The sequence below is a fragment of the Quercus lobata genome, chromosome 9 (assembly GCF_001633185.2).
Source record: "Quercus lobata isolate SW786 chromosome 9, ValleyOak3.0 Primary Assembly, whole genome shotgun sequence".
Lineage (NCBI taxonomy): Eukaryota > Viridiplantae > Streptophyta > Magnoliopsida > Fagales > Fagaceae > Quercus > Quercus lobata.
In genome coordinates this window covers 16,896,622-16,908,039 of record NC_044912.1, presented here as the reverse complement: position 1 = coordinate 16,908,039, position 11,418 = coordinate 16,896,622, and the positions used below count along the sequence as shown (strand labels likewise).

The 11,418-nt window shown below is 34.2% G+C and overlaps 1 protein-coding gene across 1 annotated transcript; it reads right to left on the bottom strand.

Annotated features, from left to right (window-relative positions):
* Positions 1-4,924, bottom strand: LOC115960092 (serine/threonine-protein kinase PEPKR2). The gene is made up of 4 exons (XM_031078790.1): positions 4,664-4,924; positions 3,638-4,482; positions 1,500-1,796; positions 1-655 (listed from the first exon to the last, which is right to left on the bottom strand). Exons 2-4 carry the CDS (start codon positions 4,377-4,379, stop codon positions 321-323), a joined length of 1,374 nt encoding a protein of 457 aa, XP_030934650.1. The 5' UTR covers positions 4,380-4,482; positions 4,664-4,924; the 3' UTR covers positions 1-320.
* Positions 4,925-11,418: the final 6,494 nt, after the last annotated feature.

Sequence of the window (11,418 nt, the reverse complement as noted above, 5' to 3'; positions counted from 1 at the left end):
TTAACAAAAAAAGGGTATCTGCCCATGCTGTAAGTAAAGGGGAATCAATTCATAGTATACTTGCATTCTATTTACATATACTGTACATTAATTCCGTCAGTTGATCAGGATTAGCACCATTATTATGTTAAAACAGCACACATAAAAACATAGAAGAATTGCAACAAGAGCTCAAGCTACAAGCATCGATATAGATCGTTACCATTTTGATCTACAAACATCAACTTGTAATCATCATTTGCACCGAGTCGGGTTAATTTTAATCCCCCAAATAAAAAACAGCGGAGATAGTGATATTGGTAGTCAGTCTGTCAGTAGGGTCAAAATGCTTTGCAGAGATTGTTAGCCTGCATGTTAGATGAACCCTGCTGCTCTATTGGGCCTGTAGAACCACACAGTTTGCTCCGCTTTGGTCCCGAAATTCTAACATTTGAGATTGCAGTGGCAAGCACATCCACCAAACAGAAATCATCTGGATCCTCTGACTTGCAACTTTCAGATGATGGAGGAGGATTCAAGACCTCATTGGGAGAGCCAATAAGCATCCCGTTTCCATCTGGCTTTAATCTAGGTGCTCCTCTATGGTTCTTCAAATTTGATTTCAGGGGAAGAGTCTTGGGTGTGCGCTCTGTGTAGAACAATAACCATGGATGCCCTGAAACAAGACCAATTTGTGTGTCAATTGACTATGAACAAATCCAGAGGTCAGCCATCATTCAGTCTTAAAACCACACCCCAAACTACTAGATTAATAATTAAAAACTCACACACAACCCACTCATATATTTAAAGAAGTTATAAGCAATCACGCAAATAAAAGAATAGGGTTATTAACAACTATCAACCCTTTTTTTTTAAATATAAGTCAGCTATCCACCCTAAATTATGGAGGCATTTACCACGTGCATCCCAAACTTCAAAATTCTGCAAACAATACCCTAATTCAAGATTAGTTTGCAATTGTCACCCCATTGACCAAATCAGTGTCTAAATCATATAGTTTACAGCTATCCACCATAAAGTATAAGAGCTTCCCAATATGCATCCTCAGCTAAATGTGAGATAATCTTCCACTAATCTGATAATCTAGACACTAATTTGGATGGTGGATGGACTTTGCAAATTAATCTTGTACTATTAAAGTGTTGAGTGCAAGATTTATAATTTAGGATGCTATATTACAAATGCCCCTTTATAGTTGTGTGGATAGCTGCAATTAGACAAAAAGATAAAATGAGCCAAGGTAAGCAGATCAACCTTTAGTGATGGTTGGACCAGCTAATGCATGTTGGAAGAAAAGCACAAGAAAAAGGCACATGCAACACTCAAAAACATTTCAATGTAACACAGCATCTGAACACAAAATTTGCAATACTGGTTGATATTTCAAAGATGATTCAAGTATGCAGGGAAACAAGGGGACAGATAGAGCAGTTGCACAGGAAATAATTAGAAGTTCTCTATAATTAAAATCTCAATCAATAGCATCATAAACTTACTTAATACTTCATCCGCAGTTATCCTAGCTGAAGAATCCCTTGTTAGCATTCTACCAATAAGATCTCGAGCAGGTTTAGATATTGACTCCCATACTCCTGTGTGGAAATCAAGCTTCACGTTCTTAATTGCCTCAAAAATTGCTTCTTTGGAATCTCCACGAAATGGAAGAACACCAACCAAGAGAGCATGGAGGAGGATACCAGCACTCCAAATATCAACCTTCTCAGAATAATTTCCTAACAAGACTTCTGGGGCAACATAGGCAGGACTTCCAGCCAATCCAGTCAAGTTCTGACCTGCAGTGTAGTAATTGTGTCATTTTATGAGCAACCTGGCAAAGCTTTCACCAACAACCAACCAATGTGTGAGACAACAAGAAATCCAACAGAAACTTACAAGGACACATGCCAATCACTTGTAGTTGTGTTTAAGCAGGAACCGGACAAATAATATATATGGTATTAAGGGGGAAAAAAGAGATATTTTTATAAATAGTATTTAGAGAGAGAGAGGATATACAATGTCATTTATAAGGGCAATGAAAATAATTTAAAGGAAAAATATCTAATAAATGATGGGATGTGATAGATAAAGATTTCAGATAAAGATTTCAATAAAGAGGCATGATGATTGCTGCTGATTAAAGATCCCTCTAGAAATTCTTATCCCTTTGTAAGGAATACAATAAGAAAATCATTTGATATGCAAATACAGGAGCCTAGTCAAAGGATTTTATCCACTATACAAGTTTCACACACACACCCAATAGGTCTTGAACCAAAAATCCATTACATTATTGATGGAGGAAATACCATTTGAGCCAGATTCATTAGCAAAAGTTTCACAATAATATAGCCAACTAGATGGTAGTGTATCACCTAGTAGAAACAAACATAATCACCCAAAGACCCAAAAAATCATCTTTACAAGATAGAAGCATTAAGCTATAAAGAGTCAACAATGATTTGTTTGTACAGTGCTATTTAAAAGCTGCACATCTATTGTATAATATTATATTGACTGGTGGGTGATTTTTGCATGGTCATTCTTCATGTGTAGGATTTGACTTTGAAACCTTGACTGGATCTGCCAATTCCATGTTCCATGCCCATTCTAACATAGAGGCTATTCATCTGTGACCTTGATTGTTTAGCTCCTTTTGTATTCGTACTGTATCTACTTTTCATTGACTAAACCACTAAGTGACTGTAATACTTTCTAGCTCTAAACACCCTAAAGCTATAAAATCTCCAATGGGAGCAAATGTTCGGTTAGTCATCAATCTTGATAGTTGTTGTATACACTAATTGTGGGGCAAAGTAAGTTATTCTGCTACATAGAATCTTAATCACAAACAGATTTGCATTGACCTCAACATTTTATGAACCTGGTCTATCCATTTGTACGTCTTCACTAAACCAACAAAGCAAGTCAATCCGATGGACATTTAAACACATGCATCATTGAAAAATTCCTTATCAATTCAATTCTTTCAAGGCCTACTTGCTTTCTTTACCACATAAGGGCATAAATTTCCATTTTGTTCTATATTAGTGGCTGAGAATGATGTCATTTGTTCTAAAGAATGCCAGGGTACCTTGCCAGGAACGAGTACATACTAGACCTACTAACTAAAATGAAAAAGAGATCAGAAATATAATGATAATACATAAATTATGAAATATTGCAAATTACTAAAACTTAGAATATATCAGGGAACCTAATGTCTCAAAAGAGTCAAAACATGGACATCAAAGAAAAAATGGGCAGAACGATCCTTTTATGAAGCTCAAATTGATATCATCTACTTTGCTTTAAAAAAAATGATCTTGTTCTCACCACAATTAACAGATAAAGACACCCATGATCAGAGCCACACAGAGGCATAAAACTTCATTTGATCAAACAGAAACAGAAAACTACAACATGGAGGAGGACACATTAGATAATTTATCAATCATAATGACATATCCATTGCCTTACTTTTACTCTCTGTGTTTTCTGCACATGCATTAACAACATACTACCATTTAAACTCAAAACGCAAGGTGCTACAAATTCAGGTGGAAAAGTTACAAAGGAAATAAAATAAACAACTTAATAAGTATCAACATTCTCCATAGCATGTATCGCTTACCATTTGAGATTCTTGTGGCAAGACCAAAATCTGCAAGCTTTATCTTCCCTGATTTCGTGAGAAGAATATTCTCAGGCTTTATATCTCTATGCACAACTCCCATATCATGACAATACTTAATAACCAACATCACTTCCTTGAATATATTAGCAGCACGATGTTCTGAATATTGATCCTCTTTGTTCATCTGATCGATCAAACATCCCCCAGAGCACAACTCCATCACAAGATGAAAACACTCTGGCTCCTCGTACACGGCCCGCAATGTCACCACCCCAGGATGACCAGACAAATGCTGCATTATCTCTACCTCCCTATGAACAGTTTCCTCCCCCTTCCGCAAAGTCTTGCACGCATATTCCACTCCACTATCTCTAGACCGACTCGAACAAACTGACCCAAATTTCCCTTTCCCAATAGTTGCACCCAAAATATAATCATCCTCCACCTTATTCTTCCTACCCATTTGGGTTGCAACATCTATACACCCTATCTTCCTCTTGAGCCCTCTCCCCGGTGGGACCGAAGACAAAGTCCCACACGGCGGAGCAGTGGCAACCCCAGCAAGCCTATTTTTACAGGTAACAACAGATTCAGCATCAACATGTTCTTTGCACCTCTTCTTCAACCTTGTATAGTCTTCTAGTGAATAGTGTGAGGTGAAACTCAATGATGGGGATGTTAAAGCGTCTGGTAAATTTGGTGACCCATTAGTATCACTTCCTTTCCTCTTCTTCCTCATCAAAACTGAGTTACTTAACACTATTTATCTCAAATTATTCCCACATTACATTGCAAACATCACCCAAAAATATAAAAAATCAAACTTTTGTACACAACAATCCCTGTTCTCAACCAAAAATACAAAACACAAAAAACCCATCAGTAAATTTCAAATCTTTATGAAATTAGAAATTTTAAAAAAAAAAAATTGAATAATTTGATAGTTTCCGTAAATCCCTAATACACAATTTTTGTGAAACTAATTTCAAGTAAAATCAAAGAGGTTAGGGAAAAAGAATGAACCTTTGAGCTGAGCCAAAATGTTCCTCAGATTTCGGAGATCGAGAAAGCTATGAACTTGTCTGATTGTTAGAGAGTAAAATCGGAAACGAGAATTTGGAGAAAAATGGGTGTGAGATTTGATGAAGGATCGGAATAGAGGAAACCCTAGAAAGTTTCACAGATAATAGCGTGATTGATAATTATATGGAATAGGTGAGAGAGAGAGAGAGAGAGATAGCCAGGTGGGGATTTTGAGTCGTTAATTGCCGAAACCACGTGTTGTTTCTTTATTTGTAAGGCCAAAGGATATTCGACCATTAGTCTGTTTTCTGATTCGGTTTGGTGGGAAGGATACAATGTGTGTGCACGACATGGCGGTAAGTGTGCGCTCAGAATCTAGGCGATCGATTCCTTCTTAGCAAGGAATACATAGTAAAAAAGAGTTTGTTCAATAAAATAATGACTTTCTTTGACTTGAATTGAGAAATCAATAATGTCTAAAATATTCTTTAAAAAAAAATGTTTAAAACATATTTTGCTAATAAGTAAACATGCCGGTTGCCTTGAAGATTGTATCAAGTCTTCGTATCAAATTTATTAAATGAAGAAATAAAAATATGTAAATAATAATGATTTATTATTAAGAAAATTTCAAATATATAACATCCCTTCTATAGAAATTGATTTTATTACTAAGTCAAGACATTTTATATTTCTTATTGATAAAATACAAGTGAAACTCACAAATAAAAATTATATATATAAAATATAATCAGTCATGTAATTTTTCAAATTATTAATACATAAAAAAAAAAATTAAGCATGAAACCTTAAGAATGAGTTACACTTTGTATAATTTATGTCATTTAAAATTTAGATTTAATTGACTCTTCTCCTTTGATTAAGATGGTGTTGTTTTCCTAAATTATAAAACTAAGCAATATGTTTATTAAAAAAATTAAAAAGAAAATAAATTAAGCAATATTATACTTAATTAATATAATACTTTAAAGTCAATGTTAAGAGTCTTGTAATTAAATTAACACATTTTTATATACAAAGTATTTAAAAATTGATTAATTGTGTATTAGAAACATATTATAATTATTATCTTTACAAAAAATACTTTAAAGTCAAATTTTAAATTCATTCAATATTAGTACTATTTAAAAGTGGAAGTAATATTTTTTTTATAAGAAAGTAGTAGCAGTAGGAATGATACAATGGCACCGTACCAAGTTGCTTTCTTAATTGATTATGATATGATTTTTTTTAGTTAAGATTTTTCTTTTGTAGGTTTATATATAAATTATTTCTGGTTCGTTATTTTTTAATAGTTTGTCTTTTACAACTATATTGTTTTATATCGTTTTCGTATGTAATTCCCTTTTTTTTTAAAATCAATTAGTCAATTCCAAGTATCCATCAAACTACGAAGTACGTACACATTTGATGTGATCTGATGATGGGACATTGGGAAAAATCAGTGGCTACACGTGGGTGATGATGACCTGTGTTTTTTGTTTTTTCATGTTGTCATTGTTTTCTATTTTGTGTTTGGTGGCTGAATCTATGGGCTGGCTAAATTGGCTATTGGTTGTACAGTACATACTTGTAAATTTCCTCTATTCTGTGTAAAGTTTAATTAAAATTATTTTACTATTTAATTTATTTTTGTTACTATTTATAAGTTTTATTGTACTTTTTTATATTATTTATAAGTTTCACTGTATTATTTAATTAACTTTTATTTTTATCTACAATATTTTTAACAATAAATTCTTAATATCAATAAAATAAACAGTATCTAAATATATCTTAGTGTTGATATGACTGTAGCCCAATTCTAATTATAAAGTTAATCTTGTTTTTTCCCACATTCTCTAATTCTCCCATTTTTGTTTCTATCTTTCTGTTTTCACTTTCCTTTTCTATAATTGTTACCTCGCTTGGCCTATCACAAATTCATTTTCATGGTTGGCAAATACATTAGGACCATTACTTGCCCTTTAATGATTTTTTGTGGACACACACACACACACATATATATACTTCACATATTAATTAAACAAATTATATAAAACAAATAAATATTATATAAATAATATCAAAACTTTAGTGAGTCACTTGAAATTTTAAGGATGATATGTAATGTATAAAATATATTATATTAAAATCTAAAATTATGATAGATGTCCAAAATAATGGATTTTTTTTTTTGAATTTTATATTACAAATTTTGAAATTCTTTGAAATATAATTTTAGTTGAAATATGATTTGTAGGAGTGATAAGCCCAGGAGTACATATCTGTAAAGTATATTGGGTTAGAGACCCAATCCGAGGACATTAAGTAGTCCGAGGATTGGTAAATACCTTTATAAGAGTCCATATTGGAAAGTGAATAGTTGAAGTTTGATCACAATTAACTAAGAAGACGGTTCGAGGACGAATACTTTCTCAACTGAGCAAGGCCGAGATTAGAAGGTATGGTCTAACACCAAGAGCAACGTCCCGGACGATTCCACTGATATGAATAAGTATCCAGAAGGAACAGGACAAAAAGAGATCATGAAATATCTCAAAGGAAAGCCGCTACCACCGCATTAAATGTTCTGCAGCTAACTCTCTAACCCATTAATGTGGAAGTAATACCTGAATAATGGTTTTCAGTCTTACAACTACTACACAAAGACTTCAGGAATGTGCTAATGTGACAAGTATCAACATCAACCATCTACTCTGCAAGTGGAGAGTAAAGATGAAAGGGGAAAAGAGTATAAAGGGAGAATGGGACAATGAGAGATGGGGATCGAGAAATTAAGAGAAAATGACTGTAGCAATCAAGAATTGCATTTGTAACCAAATTTGAGAGAAATATATAAGAACTAATATCCTCGGACTATGCCGAGGATGATTTTCTTCATTGTAAACTTGTCTATCTTCATTCTCTTGTCATCTGAATCCACTTTAGTGGTTGTCTGATTTATTAAAGCCTAGTTTTCCAATCAATTCTCTACAAATTCATTGTTTTGGGCTTTTTGAGCCTAAGTCCACCTTTTGGGTTAGGGACTCAAATCTGGTCCTTACATTATTTAAATTTCTTAAAATTTGGCTAATAGGTTTTTACCTAAGGTGAATTTATCATAACTAATGAGAATTTAACCATTGTGGTAGATAAAAGATAGTCATTTAATACAATCACGACTTCTAGGCTAGATTTTTTTTGTATAAGTGAGATTCAACTCAAGTCCCCTTATTCAATGATGAGAGATTTACAAGTTAAACACTTATATTAATCATATATCACAAATGATAGGAAACTAACAAAAGTTTGGGAAAACATCTATATGATCGACATAAAAACCACCCGATGAATATAGAAGGCAAGACAAGTAAGTGTGGTCAACGACTAACTTGAGATTGCATATATTTCACCATACAATTATTAAACAAACAAAAAAACAAACCATGCCCTACAATCTAAGGGGGGAGAAGGGGGGTTTACACAAGAACAGTGATAATAATTAACAAAGAAAATATAAAATAAACACACACACACACATATATATATAATGGGAAAAAAAAATGTAGAAATCTCAATAAAACCTGAGGTAGCTTGGAAAGTTGTCAAATGTGGCTTTGCTTTCTCAACCATATTGTTTGGAGTAACAATGATAAAGGTCTTCAAATTGTTTTCTGTAGATGTGCTCACAATTTGTCTCAAAGCCAAACCGAGCCCCATTCTCACTTTCATCTCTTCATAGCCAAATGTGATTAGCTATAATGTCAATTGGTGTTGGCATATAGGGTAGTAGGTTTGGTTTTTTTGAATGGATCTACCATAAATTGTTGGATTCTACATGGATTCCAGTTGATTATGGGTTTTTGGTGGTAGTGATGGCGCCGACATATTGGGGATGTTTGCTTGTAGGTTTTTATCAAAGGAAATGATAAACAAAGGGTCTATTTTTATTATTTGTTATACAAAAGTAAATTAATAATGCAGTAATCTAAGTGTTAAATAAATGGCGCGACATTCTCCACATAGGATGCTACATTAGTTTATGAAAAAAGAAAACAAAAGAAAAAAATAAGGTATTTTAACAAAAAAAGGTAGTAATCTTGGCATTACCATAAAAATAAAACACAAAAAAAGGAACAAAAGCACGTAACAAATTTTGACGACTTTAATTCCTTCCTACCAAATAAGGCATTTACAACAATTAGCGAGTAACACATATATGAAGTAGTAGGAGTGTATATGGGTTGGGTTGAGGAGTTTTTCTAATTTGGTCTACCATGGTCAAGTTAAAAAAAAATCCAACCCAATTCAACCCACCTAGATCGGGTTGGACCCATGGGTTGGATTTTTTTTTTTTTATTGAGCATTAGAACAAAACTAATACAAACAAGAGCAAATTAATAATCTAACAAACCTAAGCATAGCACTAAACCAACGCAAACTATTTTATTAATGATTCAAAGTTAGTAGGATATCATATAATTCTATCCCAATTCCTAACTCAGTTGATAAACAACAAAAAAGTAAACAATAATATTATATAATATATACTTTAAATATAGGTGGGTCTAGGGTTGTCCACGGGTCGAGTTTGTGCCCGACCCAGACTCGACCCAAAAGTTTAAGGTGGGTGAAAATGAAACCCGAAATTATCCCGGAGTGCTAGTCGAATCGTTCGGTTTGGGTCTTGTTGGGTTTTAGGTTGTACCAGTTGGTTTCGAGTTTTGTTGCTGGTGCCGTTATTTGGCTGAATTCATTGAGATCTAGCCAGATCACAATGAGATCTTGCCAAATCTCCCAACTCAATTGATAAACAAACAAAAGAGTAAACAATAATATTATATAATATATATTTTAAATATAGGTGGGTCTAGGGTTGTCCACGGGGTGGGCCAGGTCAGGTTTGTGCTAGACCCAGACTTGACCCGAAACTTTTGGGTGGGTGAAAATGAAACCTAAAACTGACTCGAAATGCTAGTCGGATCGTTTGGTTCAGGTCTCGTCAGGTTTTGGGTTGTACCGGTTGGTTTCGAGTTTTGTTGTTGGTGCCGTTATTTGGCTGAATTCGTCGAGATCTCGCCAGATCTCCTAACTCAATTGATAAACAACAAAAGAGTAAACAATAATATTATATAATATATTTTAAATATAGGTGGGTCTAGGGCTATCCACAGGTTGGGTTTGTGCCTAACCCGGACTCAACCCGAAACTTTCGGGTAGGTGAAAACGAAACCCGAAACCGACTCGGAATGCTAGTCAGATTGTCTGGTTCGGGTCTCATCAAGTTTTGGGTTGTACCGGTCGGTTTCGAGTTTCGTCGTTGGTGCTGTTATTTGGTCGAATCCATCTAGATCTGGCCAAATCACAACGAGATCTCGTCAGATCTCATCGAGATCTCGCTAGATCTTGATTATATCTCGAAGAGATCCCAACTAGATCTCGTCAAATCTGGTGGGATTTCAAGTAATTCTTCGTCGAAAAACTCCAAATATTGCTGGTTTTTGTTAGAAAACCTTCGAATATCTCCATAATTTTTTAGTTTTATGATTAGGTTGAGTGGCTCGGGTTTTGGGGAGGAAACCCACTAACTGACCTGAAGGTGCTAGGTTTCATGGGCGGCAACCCGCCACTGACTGTCGGAGTGGTCGGTTTGGGCGGTTGGCAGTTTGGGTTTAGGCAGGTTGGTCGGGTTTTCGGGTTGGTGGACAGTCCTAGGTGGGTCGGGTTAGGCTAAGCGGATTTATGAATCTGCTGATCTGTACCCACTCCGACCCACTGTAAAACTTTGTTTGACAATCCAATCCAACCTACCAATCCAATATAATTTGTTAATCGGCAGGTTAGCTATACACCTCTATATGAAAAGGGGTTTTATGTGTGTGTCTATATATATATAGACACACACATCACATATAAAGGTGAGTTTCATTTTTTTTTTCTTTTTTTTTGTTTGAGAAATAAGTGAGTTTCATCTATGTAATCCTTGGGACAGACTTGTTCAACAAAATTTGGCAAACACAAATGAAAATCAAAGTTGCAACTTCTTTGTGTTAGGTAATTATCGATGCCGTTTTTTGTTTTAATTGTCAATGTGGTAAGATAGAATTATAGTCTAGCTTAATTTAAGTTTATGTGTGTGAAACTCTCTTTTAAAGACTTGAACTCTAAATTTTGTTCTCTCACATCTCGCAAGCACTTATACTCGTGGAGTAATCATCATGTCAGGATGCGCGTTGATATGGTGTTTGTATATTATAATTGATGCATAATAAAATATCATTTATTAATTATAAATTTGAAGTGAAGGAGGAAAATTCAAAAAAAAAAAAAAAATAGTGCCAGCTGCTTTGAAGACCCTTGGCACATAATAAAGTAATGTATCTAGAAGATTGGAATGACAGTTTATGGATACACATTACTGTCAGTTTCTTTAAGATCTTCAACTTTCTTCTCATGTGTGTTAAAATAGTTAGTATTCTATTAAAATAAAAGAAAAAAAAGAAAAAAAAAATCAAACTCCAACCTCATCACACTTAAAAATGGTATCAAAACACCAATATCAGATAACATATAAAGAAAAAAAAGAAGAAAAGAATTTATTAGCTATATTTTGACATTTTTTAGGATTGGGCCTCTCTCTCTCTATCTTCAAAAAATTTAGCCCCCTCCGGCCTCCCCTAAGAGCCCAGTCGACCAGACAAACCCAAAAAACCCAATTAACCCACCCCACAGTTTTACAACCCAAACCAAAT

Bases quoted from the DNA above. Each gene is read 5' to 3' on its own strand.
- LOC115960092 (XM_031078790.1), bottom strand. From the start codon at position 4,379: ATGAGGAAGAAGAGGAAAGGAAGTGATACTAATGGGTCACCAAATTTA. The intron at 1,797-3,637 runs GTAAGCGATACA...ACTACACTGCAG, and splicing joins TGCCACAAGAATCTCAAATG to GTCAGAACTTGACTGGATTG. The intron at 656-1,499 runs GTAAGTTTATGA...GTCTTGTTTCAG, and splicing joins AACTGCGGATGAAGTATTAA to GGCATCCATGGTTATTGTTC.